The sequence below is a fragment of the Podarcis liolepis genome (assembly GCF_965112155.1).
Source record: "Podarcis liolepis genome assembly, chromosome: 17".
NCBI lineage: Eukaryota > Metazoa > Chordata > Lepidosauria > Squamata > Lacertidae > Podarcis > Podarcis liolepis.
This window is the reverse complement of record NC_139571.1, coordinates 22,301,711-22,324,266: the sequence shown is the minus strand read 5'-3', so window position 1 is coordinate 22,324,266 and position 22,556 is coordinate 22,301,711. Positions and strand designations below refer to the sequence as shown.

At 41.4% G+C, this 22,556-nt stretch overlaps 1 protein-coding gene across 1 annotated transcript in view; it reads left to right on the top strand.

Moving 5' to 3' along the window:
* Nucleotides 1-22,556, top strand: part of GLDC (glycine decarboxylase) — a 39,182-nt gene that overhangs the window by 5,696 nt on the left and 10,930 nt on the right. The window contains exons 3-16 of the mRNA XM_083482249.1: nucleotides 3,382-3,517; nucleotides 8,581-8,745; nucleotides 9,414-9,491; nucleotides 9,914-10,061; nucleotides 11,040-11,236; nucleotides 12,030-12,126; nucleotides 13,141-13,246; nucleotides 13,808-13,947; nucleotides 15,372-15,452; nucleotides 16,681-16,778; nucleotides 18,201-18,285; nucleotides 18,428-18,469; nucleotides 19,310-19,452; nucleotides 20,908-20,983. Of these exons, the coding sequence (XP_083338375.1) occupies nucleotides 3,382-3,517; nucleotides 8,581-8,745; nucleotides 9,414-9,491; nucleotides 9,914-10,061; nucleotides 11,040-11,236; nucleotides 12,030-12,126; nucleotides 13,141-13,246; nucleotides 13,808-13,947; nucleotides 15,372-15,452; nucleotides 16,681-16,778; nucleotides 18,201-18,285; nucleotides 18,428-18,469; nucleotides 19,310-19,452; nucleotides 20,908-20,983 (1,592 nt within the window). The remainder of the gene's footprint in view (nucleotides 1-3,381; nucleotides 3,518-8,580; nucleotides 8,746-9,413; nucleotides 9,492-9,913; nucleotides 10,062-11,039; nucleotides 11,237-12,029; nucleotides 12,127-13,140; nucleotides 13,247-13,807; nucleotides 13,948-15,371; nucleotides 15,453-16,680; nucleotides 16,779-18,200; nucleotides 18,286-18,427; nucleotides 18,470-19,309; nucleotides 19,453-20,907; nucleotides 20,984-22,556) is intronic.

The window sequence follows — 22,556 nt, the reverse complement described above, 5'->3', positions numbered from 1 at the left end:
TATGCAATATACTTTTATACCATCATCATTTTTTAAAATCCATGTTGGTCTACAACAGAGAACAATAAAACAGCCCATTAAAATCCAACAAATCTAGAAATAATAGCATCTACAGTAGCTGGACAATGACCAGCAAAGGCCTGGGTGAACAAATGTTTTCAGTAGGCATAAAAACCTCAAGAGTAGGCAACTACCCTGTTGGAAACAATGGAGATAGTCTGGGCTCATGGGTGCAATAGCCAGGGCCGGGCAGATTAATAATAATAATAACAGTAACAACAACAACAATAATAAATAACAATAATTTTATTTCTTGAACTAGGAATAACGCCACTCAGCTGTTGGGCACCTTGTTTCTGAATTATAAAAGCTAAGATGGAGCCGTATGTGCTTTGTTCCCCTTCCCCCATTCTGAGATAACGGTGCCAAAAGATCAATGAACTCGATGCTTGGTACATTAAGATCATTGCCTCCGATAATGTTATGCAATGCTCCCAGTGGGAGAAATAAACAAGGTCAGCAGCAGGTGTTTATTCAGCAAAAAGAATTGCCAGCTAAAGTTCTTGAAGGATTACTCAACTATTTTCAGTGTAGTGGGTCTGGTGTAATGCATTTCATCTTTGCTACTGCCCTAGAAAACTGGAAGCAGTAGGCTGACTAGAATGGCTGATTTCCAAGTGTTTCTTAATGGGTGTTTACCGTCCTCTCGTATTTCCAGCTCCCCCTTCATTGAGTCCTTTGCTTTATAGCTTTTTCATTGCACAATGAGGAGGGGACAGCCTCGAATTAGCCAAGTAGATTCATAATCAGAGGCCAATGTCTGTATTCTATAAAGATAAATACTCCATACAAAAGTGTTGGACCTGTTTTGTACCTTTGGACTAGGCTAACTATCAGGTAGAGGAAAATAGTGCAGTGGAGTAAAAAAAAATGTTGAGTTGTCCTTGTTTTTTTTAAAGGCATCTCCTAAATGTTTCCTGAAGTTAAAGCACATCATTAAAAAACTTATATCCGTTTTTGCTGTATCAGTATTATGTTTCTGGACTTTAAACTTTTTATGGTTCATTTTCTGTTGAGTACGAAAAGGAGAGGAAGGAAACTGAAAATGAGACAGGAGTAACTTTATTAGTGTCCTGATCATTAGGCACACAAGTGAGTAGAACGGAGCAGACGAAGTATCATAGCAATATGGCAAACATGATTCTCATAGTGCAGGACAACAGGAAAGATTTCCATGCAGATATGCAAGACAAATGTTTAGAACATTTAGAATCATATGCACAAATCACTGAAAGATAATGCTTGTGATGCAGGTTAAGTGAACTCTGCTTAACGAGGTCCATACTGAGATCACTTGTTCCTGGACAGTGTTCACATAATGGATTGTATCTTCCATCTATATGTACCTACTAGGCAGGGCACTATATTAATATATCGCCCAGGACTGGTATGAGGAGCAGACCACAATATCAGCTTCAGTCAGCGGTATATCACTGGTGAAACCGCCACCATTCCTGAGTCCCTCTGCTAGCGACCTCCTCCAGCGAGAGTTGCTAGCAGAGGGACCCAGGAATGGTGGCGGTTTCACCAGCGATATATTGCTGAGTAAAATCAGCACCCAGCTCTGCCCTCGTACTGTGCAGAGGGTGGAAAAAGCTGCATTGGCGAGGCACCGCTACAGCTTGTTCCTCCCTCTGCATCTTTTAACTGCTCACCTGAGGAGTGTGCAGTTGCCGCTCCCCTCGGCCACAGGGGCGTAGGAAGCAGGGGCGGTCCACCCTGGGTGTCATCCATGAGGGGGGTGACAAAAAGGCACACCGCAGTGGCCTTGCTCTGCCGCCACCGCACACGGCAAATCACACACACCCCACACAGCTCGCCGCCGCCCCCCCCCCCCGGGTGCACGGCGTGGTCGCTGTTCCAGGCACCCATGAAGCTAACTCCGTCACTGCTCAGCCGAGCAGTTAAAGGATCCCCCAGCTGGTGCTGGCTCCTGCTCAAGTGGATGGCTCTGCTGCGGATGGGGAGCCCTTAGTGATATACAGTGGTACCTCAGGTTACATACACTTCAGGTTACATACGCTTCAAGTTACAGACTCAGCTAACCCAGAAATAGTGCTTCAGGTTAAGAATTTTGCTTCAGGATGAGAACAGAAATTGTGCTTTGGCAGCGCGGCGGCAGCAGGAGGCCCCATTAGCTAAAGTGGTGCTTCAGGTTAATAACAGTTTCAGGTTAAGAACGCACCTCCGGAACAAATTAAGCACTTAAACCACTGTACCGCTGAATGAAGCAGACATCGCAGTCTGCTCCTCATACCGGTCCTGGGCAATATATGATATATCACCCAGGTCTAGTTTGCATTATTATTTTCTTTTCAGGACATAGTACTATAAAGGTAGATAAAGTGCTTAAATGACTAGTGGCCAGGTTTCAAATACTCTTGATTGCCTGTGGGATGAATTCGCCATTTTTTATTTGATTTAAAATCAAATTTTTTATTTGATTTAAAATCAAATTTTCAAGTGTAGGTTCCTTGACACTGTATATCCCCTTTCAGCAAAAGGTATATAAAGGCTGTTAAATTGACACCAGCAGGTTGTCAGTCAGAAACCTTTGGTGAACTTACGTAACTCTTGCTGCGTAATTTAGGAAAAGTTGTCCTGCACCGCAGGATATAAACATTTTCTCCATTGCCCCATAGCCACCAAAGGTGGTCTGAGTCTTGCTAAACTCATTATGATATCATAGCATAGGCCATATTGGAGCAGCTGAATCATGACCCTTCAGGCATTGGCTAGTTTACATGAGTTTAAAAGTCCTGGTATGATGCTGCAGAGTTGTACGGGTCTCTGGCGAAATTAACAATCTGGTCATTTTAGGTAAGAGTGGTTACTGATGGGTGGCAACTCCAATCAGTCCTTGCAACTTGGTGAATGTTCAGGGCTCCTGGGGACTGCAGCTTAGCACCATCTGGAGGGACACCCCTGGCTTAAGAAAACTCACTTGGCATTCAAAAGAATGCAAAGGAGGAAATACAATTCCTTTTGCAAGTGATTTGTACCTTAAATAGGTTTCAAGCTTTTAAAAACCCGCTGAGTAGACACAATACTCTGCTAATCAGAAAGAACTAAATATCATCACTCAAAAGTGGGCAGTTGGAATGCAGTAATTGTGAGTGATGGTAGCAAATCTTTATTTGCCTCACTTTTGTAATTTTCAGCACTAAAGATGAGCAGGCCAATGAAATTGGGAAGTAGAAGGGGAGATGAATTTGAGGTGCTAGCAGACCTGCACTAGATTATAAGGAGCAGCAGGTTCCAAATGTACCACATTAATCAATCCTTTTACAAGACTTCTACCATAACATTTTTTTTAATTAGGTGAGAATGAAATTCTTGAAACTTTACACAGTATTGCCAGCAAGAACAAGATCTGGAGATCGTATATTGGCATGGGTTATTACAACTGTTCAGTCCCTCAGGCCATTGTGAGGAATATGCTGGAGAATGCAGGATGGTAATGTACCATATTTTATCATTAAACACACACCTGTATTGTATATTTCATATTGTTCATGTTGTTAATGTGTTGGGATGCATAGAAGTTCCTACATTATTGTGCTGCCTTCAGGGATTCAAGACTCTGATGAAAGAAAAAATGCTCAGAATTATCTGAGGAACAGAATGAACAGTCATTAGCAAATTTATCAATAAAGCAGAAATGTTTATTCTAATACATAAATGTGGTTGTAGGTGCAGATTGCTTCCATCATTTGTAATTTCTTTTTAAGATCAATTCGCATTCCCCACAAGGAGCCAGACAACTGACAAACCTGAGCCACATAATGGATAAAAACATGCACAAATAATAGATCTGTTACCAGTTAGTGATGCCTTGGGCTGTAATCCTAACCTCACCTTCTTGAGAGTAAGCCCCATTGACTTCAATAGGAATTACTTCTAATCAAAATGGTTAGGATTGCACTGCTGCTAGTCAATTAATTGCATGAGATTTAGTTGACTTCATTCAATTCAGCACAATCCTGTGCAAGTCTACTGAGAAGTAAGACCCATTAGGTTCAATAAGGCCATTTCTTCCAGGTAAGTGGGTGTAGAATTGCAGCCCTACTGCATTTGTATACGTTTACCTATGAGTAAAGGCTAGTTTTAATGCAAAAAGCATACTTTCCCAAAAGCAGATGTTAGAAGATGTCACCCTACATCTAAAAATATACTGACAGATTAATTGGTGGCACTTCCTACTCAATAAAATAGTTTCTAACAAATTAATTTGTTGTTGCCCTAATAAGTGGCCTATAAATTATAGAAAAGAATTTTTCGAAATTAACCATCAAATATAGTTCCTATAATTAAGTTGACCAACTGAGTTAGCTATAAATAAATTTGTGAAGCTTCTGATATTTTTCTGGTGAAACATCAAAGTTCTGAATTTACAACATGGTTTTTTTTCAACTTCTACTGTCAGTTTACACAAAAGTCCTATGAGGCTATGCATACAGCAAAATATTCAAAATGGTTCAAGGGCATGCTACTAACTGCTATTAAGTTTTAAAAGATATACTTCAACTATTGAAATATATCAAAGCCTTAGAAGAGGGTAGAATGCAAATACCCCAATGTATATTCCTGTAACCGTTAAATATGGAAAACTTGTACGGGTGTGTAAAATTAGTCCTTGAAGAAGATGAGAACTGAAAGATGGGAGATACGAATAGAAAGGCCCGGAGGTTGTTTTTGTGTGTTATTGTTTTGAATATTATAAAAGACTAACAGGAAAGCACAGTGTGAGGCAAATACCATTCACTGACAGATTTGGCAAGCAAACATTTGAATTCTTCTAGCAAGAATGCAACTCAGTAGGAGTCTTTTTGTAAACAATTCCTGCTACTCTGCACAGATAGTTGCATACAATTGCTCAGTTTATTTGATAGTTGCATACAATTGCTCAGTTTATTTGTAGGTAATACTGTGCATAAAAAATACAGTGGGCTTTTTCTCTCTTAAGGCCAAGTCTAGCTATTTAGCCCAGGTAAATACTGGCTGCAATCCATCTGCCCAATTATAGTATGAAGGAATTCTTTGCCTGACCAGACGTTTCCCCACATTTCTGCGCAGAAATTATGCTTTGTAAAATTCTTCCTACGCAAAGAGGGTCATAGGCAATTGCTTCAAATCCCCCAGTTCTGGCAATGGTCCTTAGCTCTCGTTATCACGGGTAAGCAGTGCTCAAACATTATTTCTCTAGGCTCAGTACAGACATACAACATGCTCTGCAGCTTGTAGATCTTATTTGCACCTCTGGCTTTCACCACAACCCCTGGGATCTCACTATCCCTCCTTATTATGGTGCTGATCCCTCCATCCTACTACTGATCAGCTGCCACACCCTGTTCCTCCTGCCTATGCACAGGAAATATTGCCAGGGAGTAAGGAACTCTGGGACTTGTACTTTAGAGAAACAAATTCACATCTCTGTTTGACTCATCCTCAAGCATTTGGCTTCATTTCCCACTCCCCCCCCCCCCTTCCTGGTAATATTCTTGCAGTGTAGATCAGACCTCTCTAGACAATTGGGACATGGTAAAGTGTACCAGGATTCCTTAGATTGTGTGGCATTTCTAGTTTCCTTAATCAAAGTACGGAGAATAGGATGCGTTTAAATAAATAAAGAGTGTGGCTCACTAACCCACAATCGGCTGTTAGCAGTGTAATGTTGTGGGACAGTGTTAAGCTGCACACATTTTTGTGCTGATTCTTCCGGACTGTCTTCATGCTATCTGTCCGCTGTGGTGTTGCCCTGGAAACAGAACTAATTAATTCCAGTAACGTGACGTGAACATAAATGAACGGACAAAGAATAGAAAGTATGTTTGGCTTCTTGGATGAGTTGACAAGAAGTCTAGACTTAACCCTAGAAATCCACTTTATTTTCGTAATGACTGCCTGCCTAATTTGTACTTTATTTATTTTCATACTGATGACAGTATTCTGAGATACTTAGAAAATGTGTGCAATTTCTTGTACTTTGGTTCAATGTCTGGCAAGATGTGAATGATGCCAGAATGGGAGACTAGCAATAACGGCCAACTATCATGGTAATGAATAGATAATCCTGAAGAGTGATTTGTGTGTGTTCAATAAGCGTACGCAATTAAAACAATGCAAATTCTGGGGATGGGAGAGAGACCAATTTGCATGGCCAGTAATTACTAATGTGTAGGATTGCTACTGTATTATGTGCAGCATCATGTGCAGAAATGCTACTTGCATGTTAGGGGGTTGAATTTTGTATAAATAAAAGTTTGTATAAATATAGCCTGAACAATATACAGTGATCAGTTTTCATGATGTTGAATAGGAGTGTTTTGTCTACCTGTTTTCATACTTTACTTGTGAGTAATACGATGCTGTTGTTATAGAAAGGTAGTATGTTAGTCAGGATCCAAAGTGCTGCGCAACTAACTCCATGGAGGCTTGTTCCTTGAGGAACCAGTTGCCTTGGTGCATGGTAAATTATCTGTGAAACTTAAGGGATTTTCTATAGTCACATAGTGGTCTACCATTCAAAGGTTTCTCAAAGGTAGCTGAGGCTTTGGGGTTTTTTAGATGTTTAATCAAGGTTTGCAAACATATCCATTTATAGCTTCGGTCCAGGCTACCTGAAAGATCATATCTCCCTATATGAAACTGCCCAGGTATTGAGATTCTCAGGTGAGCACCTTCTCTTGGTCCCATCAACACCAGAAGCTCAGCTGGTGGCGACATGAGACAGAGCCTTTTCTGTGGCTCTGAAGTCGAAACTTCACTGTGTACCTGTCAGAGCTGAGCAGAGTAAAACAAAAAACAAAAAAACCTGCCCCCCCAAAAAGTTGTTCTATAACTTATCAAAGCTAAAAACAAACATTCCTCCTTGCTGGAAAAATAAGAATCTGTAGCAGGGCTAGCCAAGGTCATGCTCTCTAGATGTTGTTGGACTTGTACTATAAGCATCGTTGACCATTGGCTATGCTGGCAGGCACTGAAGGGAGTGCCATCAATATTCTTTTCTTCCTGTTGCTTCTTAGCAAACTGGAGGGCAGCATGTTGGCTATTCCTTATCTTTGAACTACATTTAGCCTTTCATAGCTAAAGTCACTGCTTCATACGTCACTCCTTTTGGGTTATAACCTGGCCTTTGACTTGACAACAGTGTTCTCTACGATTCAAGTTAGGTTCCCTGCCTTGCTTTAAACACAACCATTTTTCTTTCTATATGGACTCAGCTACATTAGGCAAAAAACAATGCTTTGAATGCATTATAAACACGCAACAGCAGATGGTGGTAGAGAGCAAAATAAATTTTCTATGCAATTTTTACATAGTTTTCTTCCTTTTATTATAACAATTTAATTTCTGACTTATTTATAGCGTGTTTTTTCCTGTGTGTAGATCCACCCTTTATCACTTGCAAGAATTATTTTACTTCATACGTTTTAGCACAGGAGTGGGGAACCTTTTTGGCTCCATGGGCCAGACCTTTATCAGGATCAAACTTGACTGGTGGGCAGGGCCACTTCCCTGTCAATTAAATGATGTCATTATGACATCACTAGATCAATAGGTGGCTTGTCCCACCCATCAGTCAAAATTCCTAGCGCTGGATTCCCAGGCTCCAACAGCCAGTGGGCTGGCTGGTTTTTGGGGACCATAGCACAAGCAAAGTTGTTGGCCTTGGAAGTGGTGGGGGGCAGTGGCGTAGCATGGGGGGTGCAGGGGGGGCCGGCCACACCGGGCGCAACATCTGGGGGTTAGGGGTAGGGGGCGCAAATCCACGGGTTAGGGGGCGCAAATTACTTGCCTTGCCCCGGGTGCTGACAACCCACGCTACGCCACTGGTGGGGGGAGAACGAAACTGGCCTATAAAAGGCTTTCTTTGATTGTGTGTGCCTGTTCTCTACATCCCAAGCAGGGCTTAATTTCTAAATTAAGTTCTCAGCAGGAAACAGGCATACACAGTCAAAAGCAGGTTTCTTTGTCTCTGTCTCTGTTCTCCCCCCCCCCCCCGCCCTGCAAGAACCGCATCTAAAGTTTAGCATGTAATTAAACACGCAAAATGAAGATTTTACTCAGTGTTACAGTAGCACATAGCAACACCAGCTGTGATCATTCATTCTGTGTCATGGTTTCTGAAACCAGAATCTTTTACAACGCTCAGTATTTTAGTATTGGCTGATCAGTTAGTGAAAAGTAACTGAAGTTACAGCATAATCAAGTTAACAGATTAAGTGCAGCTTGACTCTGAATTTTGATACCTATAGACTAGCATATTTGGGGTGGTAGATAACTGTTTGATAATTGACAAGAATGCTTTCTATTCAGCAACAAATAGTCACATTCTAAAAGTTAAGCCCAATTTATTTGTTTTTCTTATGGTGCATTCTCTGTTTGCAACATAAATATCAGCCAGATTCAAATGGTATTAAAATAGACAGTTAAAATATATTGGAGATTATGACCTTTTTGGAAACATGGTTCTGAAGGGTCAGAAGCTTGATATCTGAAATATTTTGTTTTTAATAGGGTTACCCAGTACACCCCTTACCAGCCAGAGGTATCTCAAGGAAGGCTGGAGAGTTTATTAAATTATCAAACAATGGTGTGTGACCTCTCAGGAATGGACGTGTCGAATGCATCCTTGCTAGATGAAGGAACTGCTGCAGCCGAAGCTATGCAGTTGTGCCACAGGTAACAGACGGAAACAAAAATAATTGCAATAGCATTTTTGTTTTATAAAGGGCCCCGCAGTTAGGTTCAATGCAGTAGTTATATTAAACAGAATGAACACTGCCCCCTGGCCTGTAATCGGAAATGTTAACCATGAAGAAAGGAAAAGAGATACTAAAAGAGAAAATACATACCAAACTTGAATAAATCACAATTGGGTGATTAGGAGGGTACTTAACGATGAGGCCAAGGGACCATAAAGTCAGTGATCCTGTTTTCACAATGACCAACCAAGGGGGTTTAGGAAAACCCACAAAAAGGGTGATAATCTTCCATTGCTTTTCCACTCAAGCAACTGACAAAAAATGGGAAGCAATATTTAGTTATCAGGGCTCGTGGCTCTCTGTGAATGTACCTAAGAATCTTCTAACAATAACTGAGTGTTTTGCCTCACAATTTTCTTATGTGGATCTTGGTAACTAAGTGGCAGGCTTGAGTTTTTATTGGTTTCGTGATTGATGGATACTTCCTGCCAGCCCTTCCTGAACTATTGGCCAGATACCCAAGCCAATCAGGAGTAATGATGTAGGCTGTAGAAACTTGTTGGCCTGCAATAAAAATGGTATGAAACATATTTGAAATGCTTACATTGTGTGTTTGTGTGTCTCTTTCCCCCCCCCCCCAAACAGGCATAATAAGCGGAGGAAGTTTTATGTCGACATCCGATGCCATCCTCAGACGATAGCAGTGGTGCAAACCAGAGCAAAGTAATGTTTACTTCTGTTGCATTATTTCTTTCAAATCAATTTGTAGGTATCTTGTTGGATCCAGACTTTGCTCCCAGCAGGAACATCCCTTGAATCGAGTTACATTCTTCCTGTGCAGGAGAGGGAGAGGAGATTTGCCAATTTCTGCTCCCACCTTAGCTCCCAGCACCTCCTCTCACCCTGTTCCAGGGCACTGGGGGGGCCATCAACCATCGTGGGAGGTATTGCTGGGTTCTGCAGGGGGAGCAAGGACTCAGCAAAAGTCAGCCCCCCCCCCCACTGGATTAAAACCTTTCTGTGGATAGGAGCCTTCCCATTTGTGGAAGGGTAAAGTCTGGATCCAATCCGTAAATGATGTTGAAAACCCATTTACAAGCAGGAAATGGCTTACTCTTTTCCTGTATATTTCTCTTGCTTTCCAGTTACACTGGCATTATTGTTGAGTTGAAGTTGCCTCATGAAATGGACTTCAGTGGCAAAGATGTCAGCGGCGTTTTGTTCCAGTACCCAGATACCGAGGGGAAGGTGGAAGATTTCACTGCGTTTGTTGATCAAGCCCATCAGAACGGGGTAAAACGAAGCAGTCATAAGCTTTTCCTGACATATTTTGTATATTTAAGCATTTAGATTTATTATAACTTAAGTTGTAGAACACTCTTTGGAAATGAACCTCTCTGTGCAGATGTAGGTCTCCCTTGCCTTATTTGACTTCAATAGATGCCAAAGATCTGCATGCAGACTTTGTAGGAGTAAATCTACTTCTCTCAACAAATAAATGGTTGAGCTGTTTCAGAATGAACCAATGATCTGATTTGATACAAGGTTTCTTCCTAATGCCGCATATAGCGGTTAAATTTACATCACGATACTCTTTATTGTAGATGAGGTACCGGGAACAGGTAATTTATATACCCCAGCACAGTTGCATTAAACATGAAATTAAGGCATTACTGGTTCTTTCATTATTTGTTTTCTTTGAGACGTACTAGAATCACTTTGAATAAACATTAGTTAATTGTCACTGGTATTCAGCGGCGTAGCGTGAGTTGTCAGCACCCGGGGCAATGCAAGTAATTTGCGCCCCCTAACCCGGGGCAAGGCAAGTAATTTGCGCCCCCCCAACCCCTAACCTGCGAGTTGCCGCTGGCGCTGCCGCCCAAACGACGCCGCTTGCCCGAGGAGGGGGGCAGAGAGGCGAGGAAAATGCAACATGGCCCAGCAGCTGCAGCAGCAGCGGTGGAGGCGGGGCTGTGAGGAGGGGCTGCCTGGCGCGTCCTCCGTGGCGAGCGCTGAGAGCCGCTGCCTGCCGGGCGCCTTCAGCCCGGACGTGCGCACAGCTTGTCAGTTCCGCGAGACATGGGGCTCTGCTACAGCCTGCGCCCGAGGCTCTTCGGCGACTCCGGAGGCAGCGAGCGTGCCCCCCAGATGTTGTGCCCGGTGCGGCCTGCCCCTCTTGCACCCCCCACGCTACGCCACTGCTGGTATTACATAACATAGACCATGGATCATTTGTTCTGACAATGCTGCTGATCTCTTTCCTTGTTTCAGACTCTAGTCTGCTGTGCTACTGACCTGCTAGCTCTGTGCATCTTGAGACCTCCAGGAGAGTTTGGTGTTGATGTCGCTCTGGGCAACTCCCAGCGGTTTGGGGTGCCTCTTTGTTATGGTGGGCCACATGCAGCCTTTTTTGCTGTCAAGGAGAACCTGGTGCGAATGATGCCTGGAAGAATGGTAGGAGTTACAAGGTAGGCTAACTTGAAGCCGAAAGCTTCAATCCTAGTCATGGGACTTGTGCTGCAGACATCTCGGGCTATTGTGCAAAACTCCATCCTTCTGATAACACATTTCCCTTGCCGTGAAGTGATTTGAGCTTTTTGTTGAATATTAAACACACATCTTCTTGGCTAGAATATAGTATATTTATTTATTTATTTATTTTACTTACGTATGCACTAATATATAAACATAATTTCCTCCCCTCAAATCACTTTCCACACTTACTGCGTCTAGAGCTCCTTATTAAATTTTCTGTATACATCCCTTTACATATGCAAAGATGCCATCTCTGTTCAGCTGGAACTTTACTTCCACAATTGTGTGTCCCCACTGGAACACCTTCAAAAGCCTAAATTGGAGGAGTGTGTCCAAGAAACTAGAATATAAGGTTTAGGTCAAGGGCACACACTGTAGATTTCATAGCTTGTATCAGTCAAGCTTGTGGTTCCCCTTGCTCACAGTCTGTCAGGCTTTGTGAAACTGGTCCTTACATCTTGTTTCGCGGAATTGTCATTTGCACTATTGGGCTTTGCTCTCAATTGTTCCATGTGATTTCAAGTGAATAGAGGGTGCCTTGACCGACAGAATGGTTCAGGAACCGTTTGGCATTTTTAAATGCCTTTTTTTAAATGCCTTTTTAATTATTTTGCTCAAGCATCCTAGTCTTGCATTACCTTCTTGAGTATACCGGTCACCTTTTATTAAGAAAAGCAGAGCTGTTCTTTGTTGAGAGAGTAACCACTATTCTTTTTATGGCTCAAGGGATGCTAATGGAAAAGAAGTGTATCGACTTGCATTGCAAACCAGAGAACAGCATATAAGAAGGGATAAAGCTACAAGCAACATATGCACTGCGCAGGTGAGGTTTTTCTTCAGTCCTTCAGTCATTTTAAAAAAGTAGTAGATTTATAAAAAAATTAAATTTTGTGTTCATGCTATTTGAATATGGGGATAGCAAAATATGTGGGTATTTTGGGGCAGTATCCAGCTGCTTCTGCTGGCAAAGGTGTAAATGAATGGGAGGGGAAGGATTTTTATTTTATTTTTTTTTGAAACACTGCACCTGCTTTCCTCTGAAACCCCTTGTGCCATATCCCACAATTTCCCAAAGGATACCGGAATCCTTTGGAGCACATTTAGAGATGCACAAGGAGAAGCGACAGATACCACCTCTCCGCTCCCTTTTGCAGAAACCTCATTGGGATCAAATAACTGTTCCAGTGAAGAGGAACACAGTTAGATACAACTTTCTCTTCAATGTGGCCTTTCTTGCAAATTTACATTCAAGAGATCTGAATGATTATTTTATTGTTTTAAAATGTCAGGAATGTAATTGTAACTTTTCATTGTGTGGGTTGATTTGAACTCAATTACAAATAGAATGTTTTAAATATTAAAAGTAAAGGGACCCCTGACCATTAGGTCCAGTTGTGACCGACTCTGGGGTTGCGGCGCTCATTTCGCTTTATTGGCTGAGGGAGCTGGCGTACAGCTTCCGGGTCATGTGGCCAGCATGACTAAGCCGCTTCTGGCGAACCAGAGCAGTGCACGGAAACACCGTTTACCTTCCCACCGGAGTGGTACCTATTTATGTACTTGCACTTTGACATGCTTTTGAACTGCTAGGTTGGCAGGAGCAGGGACCGAGCAACGGGAGCTCACCCTGTTGTGAGGATTCGAACCACCAACCTTCTGATCAGCAAGTCCTAGGCTCTGTGGTTTATCTCACAGCGCCCACCCACGTCCCTCCGTTTTAAATATTAGTGGGTTGTTTTTTCCTAAATATACTCCAAGACACCCCCCCCAAAAAAACACACCTTACACTAACCTGCTAGTGAACTGACTTATTTCCCCCCAATTTTGTGCCTTTTAGGCACTTCTGGCTAATATGGCTGCTATGTTCGGAGTCTACCATGGCGCTAATGGACTAAAGCACATTGCTAGGAGGGTGCATAATGCCACTCTCATCTTGGCTGAAGGTGAGTTAAAATTAATCTAATGGCTGCATGATGGAGACTCTTCAAAGTTTTCAATATTCTGTGCAACAGCTGAAATCTGTTTTATGTACTTATTTGTATACTGGTCTTCATAAAACATTTTATGTAATAAAACTTGTATAATAAAACTTGATTATTAACCAGAAAAAATGTAGACATCATAAGGGAGACCCTTTCACTTTGAAACAGCTCTGTGGTAAATATCTGATAAAATAGGCACTCGAGGAAGAGCTTTAGCAGAAGAAACTGAAACACTGAACTAGGATTAAGATAAATTGGAAGACTGCATACCTGAGGAACCAGACGAGGTGGGGAAATAGGCAACAGTGCAGTTTATAGTGATTCATAAGTCAGATTTGGCTACCCCCACCTACCAACTCTGAACAAATTTAGGCAAGTCTGTTATAACACCAGTAGAAATCCATAATCCCTGCATATTGTTGTTGAAAACCGTATCAACCAAAATACTGCATATTAAATGCAGAACATTATAGAAATGTGAGCAGCCAGTGGAGCGAAGAGTTCACATGTTATTTCTGCTAGGTCTGAAGAGAGCTGGTCATAAACTGCAACATGACCTATTTTTTGATACCTTGAAAATCCAGTGTGGATGTGGCGTCCAAGAAGTCTTGCTCCGAGCAGCCCAGAGGCAGATAAACCTCCGGATTTACAATGATGGTACAGTAAGTGATGGCTAAATTTATTCTTGGATGGTGTTCCTTTCAATGTCACATTGGGGCTGGTTGTCTGAAAACTTTCCTATGATATCATTAAGCACTAGTGTGATGGAGAAAAATTGAGGCTGCACTTCGGTGGTATCTAACTTCGCATAGACTGAGTAAAACATACAATCAGATATGCATTGTTGGAGATGTAAAAGATCAAAGGCAGATTTGATGCAAATCTTCTGGGATTGCATAAAAATGAAAACAATTTTGAGCATGGTACATGAAAGGAGTGGCTGTGCTTTACCCAGGAAGCCTCAAACAATCCTGTGTACGTTGTGTGTCACTCTGAAGTTGGTCTTGATCTTACTCCCAAAGTGAAACTTTGCATAGCTCATCTCTGGAAAACAAGAACCCTCTGATAGTCACAGAAGAACTGGGGAAAATTGGGAGCCTGCCTAGGTTAGAAAGTCAACATACAATAGTAACAGTATACAGTGGAACCACGGGTTGTGGACGTAATCCGTGACAGAGGCACGTCTGCAACCCACAGTGTTTGCATCCTAAAGCGCCATGTCTGCGCAGGCGCCAGTGCGATTTGGTGCTTCTGCGCAGGCGCGAGCTGCAAAACCCGGAAGTAACCCATTCCGGTACTTCCGGATTTCCCACGATCCGCAACCCAAAAACACGTAACCTAAATCTTCTGTAACATGATGTATTAGAATTATCCAGACAGATTTATTGAGAGATAAATCAATTGTAAAGAGAGGGAGTGTTGTACACCCTTTTCTTTTGGGGTCTGAATTTTTAAATTCTGCTTCACATTTTCTGAGTTCACTTTCATTAGAGGGGAAAAATGTAAGGGGCAGATTCCATTTACTGGTCCCACTAGCAGAAGCCTATGCAAGGACTTCCACTAACACGGGGATTTTCTTCCTTCCCTCCCCCATCCTCCAAATTGGCTTGGGGGGGTCAAGATAACCCCATAGTACATGGGTGGAGGAGAAGGTCAATCATTCCACTAGGCAAGCAGAAATGCTAATACTGATAACACCATCTCCTTAGCACTACATTGAATTCCTCCCCTAAATTTTAAATAACTGAGCAGATACATAGTGGAAGGTTGCTGAAATTGCTAAGCACAGTTTTGTAAAACATGATGCACTTCTCTAGTTAAGGCTAGAAGAATTGCATATACAGTATTAAACCTATGGAGCTACTGAAAATGCAAAAAGATTATTGTAAGCTTCCACCAGTATCATTTGAACCTGATGAGAAAATTAGTTACTTTTTCCCTTCTGTTGTAGTAATCGAGATCTTCACATCACGTTGGTGAAATGTCAACAGTTGTTACACTACTTTAATGTTTTGTTTTGTGCTCTTTGAAAGTACACTGTTTTTTCAGTACTAAACTTTCCTTCCTCCCTTCCAACTGTCAATAGCTTGGAGTATCTCTAGATGAAACTGTAACTGAGAAAGACCTGGATGACTTGTTATGGATCTTTGGTTGTGAATCTTCCGCTGTAAGTAGATCACAGATCAGAGTGCTTAACGTTTAATTGGTAGACTTTGTCATGTATTCTACTCAATGTTGATCCAGATCAAAACTCCAGCATATAGTTAGCAGAGTAAAGACTTAAGCACGTTGCAGGATTCCTAAATAATAGACCAGAGGCAATTGTGTTTCATCCAGCAGAGCTTTACTGCTACTGAAGGCAAATGAGCATAATGGTCACAAATCCAATACATTCAGGATTGGCCCTGTCCATAAGAAATCCAATTGCAGCAGACTTAATTTAAACTTACAATAATTTATAATAAGATTAAACCTTAACACTAAGCATACTATGTACAGAACACCACACCAGAGGGAAGAGAAAGTGAAACTCGGGCTCCTCCTGGCCTTACTATTATAGTCAGCATGACCTTGACAGAAAGAGATAACAAAACCAGCTTAAGCCAGCTGTACTCAGCTTCTCTGAAGGAATAACCCAAACATCATGAACCTTCTGCTTGTTTCTTTCACACAGAGAAGCTTCCAGAACCCTCTTGAATTAATTAGAATAGGAAAGATCTCTTCACATCAGATCAATACTTTCTGTACTAAGAAATGCAAAATGCCAGCATTAAATTTTGAGTCCTTAAATGGACAGCTGCCTTGGTGATTTAATTCTCCACTTCCACCTCTTGCTAAGGAGGTTTGAGTATTGTTTTGCGAGATGAGGGATCTGAGTTCAATGTAAACAACTTGTACAGCACAAAATTCTGCATTACACAATATATGGTAGGAAATCTTAGCTTTCAGCAATGAGAAGGGTGGGCCAGTAAATAAAATTCTTCTACCTTCCCCAATTTATTTATTTAAAAAAACTCCTCTAATGACTTTGATTTATGGGAACTAAATGTTATTTCCACCTTCTGAAAGACTAGAAGTGTATACCCAGATATTTCTAATTCTTATGTCGTGTACATACTTCAGATTAAGAGAAAACTTTTTAAGAAAACATCCTTGCAGACAAAATGCTCATGGCAGTCTTCTTTTAAGAGCAATTTGCCTTGCTTTTGAATTAGGCATAACAGGGTTTCCCTGTATCCTGGGAGCTGGAGAAAGATTTGCCTTTACCTAAATACCATGAAAGCAGAAGTGCTGAAACAAGGACAGTTTTTTCCCTACTACCTGACAGAATAAATTCTTTTTGAGGGATAACAAATAACGTCTTAAGAGCCCCCCTGTCTGTCTTGTTTTGAAAGGAACTGGTTGCTGAGAGCATGGACGGAGAAACGAGAGGTATTTTTGGCACTGCGTTTAAGAGAACATCGAAATTCCTAACACATCAGGTATTCAACAGGTTTGTGAAATTAATTAATTTCCCCTTGAGATCATCTGAGAAAAGAAGTTTACGGGATTATAATTGTGAGAGAGAAATTTGGTTTAGTATTTCAAAACATTGCTGTGATGTAAGCCATGGGGCAGTGGCGGCAGCTTGTCCCCGCAACCGTGGATGCCTAGGACTGCCGCCGTCACCAGGGGGCGCTGTACGTCATCATCCCCCCCCCCCGCAGGCTGAGATCACTCGCACACATAGTGGGGTTTGGTGACTTAGCGTGTTCACGCTGGGGGGGTGGGATGTTGACGTAGAGACTTGTGGGATCCAGGACCCTGGGGATTTGACGTTTACGACACGGGGCAAGTTAAGGATTGAGTTACCTAGCTTACGTTTTTATCATTCATATTTACAATGCAGCCTAAATAAACTGTGGGCAGAAATGCCTCAATCTAGCAATCCCATATCTATCTGTTCTGGCTATCAGGTGGTTGCTCGAGAGCAATCAGGCAAGGTGCTTCACTGGTCTGTTCTAAAGCTTTATTATTGATGCTAAAAACCTTTACAATGCAGAGCGCCTCTATTCCACGTCTTGCTCATTCACTAGCAGAATCTGAGAGTGGGCGGTCCTTAAATTTTCCCCAGCAGAGTAGTTTCTTGACCCCCAGCCTACGCTTCCCTCTCTGCGCGAAAGCCTTCTGCGCAAGGAAGGCATGAGTAAAGGGGGACCTCCCTCCTCCCCACTTTGCTCAGGCAAGGTGTCCTGGCACCGCCTTGCATCCTCTGAGCCCTGCACCTCCTCCCCACTAGAGGCGTGGCTTCCTTCCTCCGCTGAGGAGGTGCTGCTTCCCACGATCTTTGGGGGCTCTCTGTAATCCATCCACCTTTCCCACCCCTCGCCCCTGAGCCAATGGCAGTTCCCTGACACTATCACTTGATAGCATGGGCATACTGATCATGGGATGGTCATGATTCTACTAAGTAGCACACCATGACCTGGTTTGCACTTCAGTGTAAGTCCAAGTTTGGTTTACTGTTACCGTGTGAACAGGCTGGCTCCCATTTTGCATCCACTTGGGTTTCTCCAGGCTAAACCAAGGTTTGGTTTAATATATCCAAATCCAGGATCAATGTGGAAGTCTCTCCTGCTTAACCAAAATATACAGCCATAGGGCAAACCTTAGCTATAGACCACAATTAAGAAGGAGAGACCTTAACCACAATTCTGGGTTTGGACAACACACTAAACCAAACTTTTTAACCAATTGGTGCTTATTATATTTGCACTGTTTGCATTATGTAGAGAAAGTAAATTTAACTTCAGTTTTCGAGATAAATAGGAAAGTTGAAGAGGGGGTAGGAAAGGTCCAGTGGTTTTCATTGTTTTATGTATTTCATGGCTTGTGTAGTTAACTGGTTTGCTAACGTAAGTTTTTGTGTCTCCAGCTATCACTCTGAAACAAATATTGTCCGGTATATGAAGAGATTAGAAAACAAAGATATTTCCTTAGTTCACAGCATGATTCCTTTGGTAGGTATTAATTTAAAAAGAAAAAAATGGCAGTTGCTGGTGTCCTTGGTTGAAATATACTGACTACGTTTTCTTTTCTTCTGCATGATTCTTGTTTTTGTTTTAATGTTTTTACTTACTGACTACATTTTCTGCTCCTCAGGGATCCTGTACAATGAAGTTGAATAGTTCATCAGAACTTACAGTAAGCTTTTTAATTTTTATTTTCTGAGAGATGTGTAGCTAATCAAGCAATAATAGCCCTTCACCCAGAATTCCTTATGAACATTAAGTAAAATTAAAGATTGGGGGTAGATTTCAATAAGCTTTCTTCTCCTAGGAGTATTTTGTGTCTTGGTGAGATTCTTGTGGAAGTGCTCTTGTGAATGGTCCCAGCAACCTTGGGCATATGGTAGTTTTTGAAATAAAAATTGAAATCACAGGACCCACTTGCTATGATGCGCCCACTATGCATCATTGTAGATAAACAAGAAAGTTGTGGAATCCACTTTAAGATAACGTGGACACAGAATCCTATTTAAATTCAAAAGGGTGGAGACGTATTTGATAATATTTGCCTTAAATATTTGCTCTATTTTAGGCTTCCTCAACCTCGGCCCTCCAGATGTTTTTGGCCTACAACTCCCATAATCCCTAGCTAGCAGGACCAGTGGTCAGGGATGATGGGAATTGTAGTCTCAAAACATCTGGAGGGCCTAGGTTGAGGAAGCCTGCTCTATTTCATACAACTTTCTAGATTATTTATATTCAGAACTGTTCAACTAAATGAATCGGTTCTGTAATGCAGAGAATAAATAGTATACTGATGACTTTTAATGGCATTTGATTTGTATTTTTAAAAAATGTGGGGGTTTTTCTAGTTCATAATCATGTTTTCTAGCTGGTAATAATGTTCAACCTATTCTTACGGTGTGGAAACCTAAGAGTCATATATCATAAGTATCCTATATAATTGATGTACAAAAATTCTTCAACCCAAAAGTATTCACTTTCCTTTCCGTGTTTGTGTTTTTCTTTTCTGCAGCCTATTACGTGGAAAGAATTTGCCAATATCCACCCATTTGTACCTCTAGATCAGGCTCAAGGATACCAGCAGCTTTTCAGGGAGCTTGAGAAGGATCTGTGTGAGATAACAGGCTATGACAGAATTTCTTTTCAACCGAACAGGTAGAAACAATCTTGCTTGAACCAGTGTTTTTTCAGGCACACTTGCCGTACTTCCTACTTTTCCTAAGGGCTGTTTCACACATCCATTTCCCTACCCAGATATTCCTCCTAGCACACCTACTGCATGTTGCACCATCACATGTGACAAATGGCATGTGTGCATGTGGTACAATAGACAGCTCAAGAATGAAAGGTTTGAGCTGATGTAGTGAAAACGACTACATTTTGGATGTCTGCAAGGATAGGCAGAGCTTTTGGTTCCAGTAGCAATTATCTGATTTCTGAAGTTGCATGTGATTTGGATAACGTCTGTGAAATGACAGCAGTTTGGTCACTTCCCCTCAATGACAGAGTTTTCCCCACTGCAGAAGCCCTGAGACAGAAGAAGCCCTACTGGTAAATTTGCTCACTGTTGTTAAAAATGTTAAAGGCCAGGTCAGGAATGGCCATGAATGTAATGAACAGCATTACAACAATATGCTAGTTAACTGAATATCCCTTTTTTATCTCTGTTTGTTTTATTTTTTTAACTTTTTAAATTCTAAGTTAAAACAAAACATATTATCCAGAAACATATCATCCTTATTTTTTTCCCCATTTTTCCTCCCTCCGCCCACCCCCACCCCCAGGTTTCCCTCGGTTCCAGTCTTTGATTTCTCTAAAAATGCTGTTTTCTGCATGTTACACAGTTGTATAGATCCTCAAACTATTTAGCTGATTATTATCAATAAAAAGTTTGTGAATGTTTATTCAAAACCAGCCAAGGAGTCCAGTTCGCTTTGTTGCGTCTTCAAATACTTTGTAAAGGGTTCCCATTCATCTTTAAAGTCAGTTATCCTTGTCCCATAGCTTATATGTCAATTTTGCCAGTTCTGCATAATCCATCAATTTTTCTTGCCATTATTCTTTAGTTGGGGCTTCTTCAGTCTTCCATCCTTGTGCTATTAGAACTCTCGCGGCCATTGTCGTATACATGAAGATGTTTTTCAGCTTTTTTGGCAGATCTTCTCCTACAATCCCTAGCAAAAATGCTTCAGGTTTTTTAACAAATGTTAAATATGTTAAAGGTGAGGTCAGGAATAGCCAACTGTAATGAACAGCATTGCTACAATATGCTGGTTAACTGAATATCCTGACGCCTTTCCCTTTTCTTGACTTCTTCAGGGAAGCAAAAAGGCTATACTGTAGCATGAACCGCTTAGAGATGAGAATCTGTTCATCTCGAATGACTTAAATTGTGTCATGCACCAATAAGAGATTATATTTCACATCCGTTTTCTGTGTGTATATATTTCAGCTAGACAGGATATGGGTGCGCAGCCCAAATTGTAGACATGAACGATACTTGTTCCTGGTGAATGATTAAACTGACTTGATTAACTAAATTTTCAAAAACTGGATGCTGAGCCGAGCTGCTCAGACGCGTATATTATAATAAGCTTTGTGGTCTTGCAGTGGAGCTCAAGGCGAATATGCTGGACTTGCTGCAATCAAGTCTTATTTAAATTCAAAAGGAGAATGGCACAGAAGTGTAAGTGAAAAAGATGAACTTTGTTTAACTCCTGAACTGACAATCCTGCATGCTACTATTCATGCTTAGGGGTGGCACTTGTTTATCAATGCATGGCTGTACTGAATGTATGATTTGGGGCCTGTTTGCATGGGCAAGAGCTCCTCTGTTTACCTTTGCATCCACTCTCCTTTTTATTGAGAGACTAACTACACTGCAAACGTCTTTCCCTTTCGTGCACAAGTAGCCATTCTGTCAGGATTCCATAAATACCACCAGTAAGTGCCACAGATCACTGTTGAACCACATGACTTTTGATCAGTAGTTCTATTATGCAGAACTGCATAATAAACGGTAAACTTGCCGTTTTCACTTTACAAGGGAACAGATAGAGGGAAGGGACCGGAATAAACCATATTTTGTGTTCCACGTTGAAGCAGTTCCGTAAACACATGGGATACCTAAAGCCCTTATTGTTAGAGTAGAGACATTACTTACCAGGTGTCCATAAATGTTCTGGTCAGTTGTGAGTGGGTATCTTTTATTTTAGGAAGAAGGTTTGTGGTGCCTGCCTCTGCTGGGCTCATTCTGGTTTTTGCAGTTTATTCTTTATTTAATAAAATTTATGCATTGCTTGATTGAAAAGAAAAACCCTCAAAGCGGCTTATAAAAAGATAAAACAAGAAAAAACACAACCCTACTTTAAAGCCTACAGATGTTAAAATACTAAAACAATAAAATTACCTCGACTTCCTAAGCATCTGGGTTTAGGGACCTTTCTGCCCCCAGCTCACTATGACTATATGCACTATTTTCTCCTTGCTGGGACAGGAACAGGGGATCAGTATAGCAATACTTCTAGGCTTCAGAATCCTCTCTGTTTCTGAAGTTCAGTCCTGCGCCAAAGCCAGCCAAAATTCATGTACCCCAACCAACAACTCGCAGTATAGCAACAAAGAGTGAAACATAATCCATACCAAAGCATTGTACAGGTTTATTGAAAGTGGTTGTTGGTCTGTTTTTGTTCCTGAGTTATCTACCCATCAATGAAAGTTGTTGCTGAAGTATAGTATATTCTGTTGTATCTGGAGTGCAGCTAGGCACACATTGTGCCATTTTGCTGCAGAAATCCAGGAGCTAGCTCATTAGTGGCATGAAAGCAGAGTTGAGATTAGAAGAAAGGGCATGCCAGGGGCTGGCTCTGGGTACTGAGATTTTTCAAAACCTCACTGGGGCAGCCAGAAGGCTTTTGTGTTGGGATTAGAGCAGTGTTGTTAATTGAAATTCATAGCTAGGATACTTTGAACATGCAGAGGTATTAGCATCAATATTCTTGCTTTTCAACAAACAATCTATTATTAGGGCTTCATTTAAAAATTCCGCCTCTTGCTTCCCTGCCCAAACCAATGCACCCAATTTAAAAAACTAAATAGCAGATAAACATTGGCTGTTTACTCTGTATACTTGACTCAGAACCATGAAGCAAGGAATAAATTTTAAAAATAAAAAAAATGTCCAGTAGCACCTTAGAGTCCAACTTAGTTTTGGGTATAAGCTTTCATGTGCATTCACACTTCTTCAACTTATACCCAGA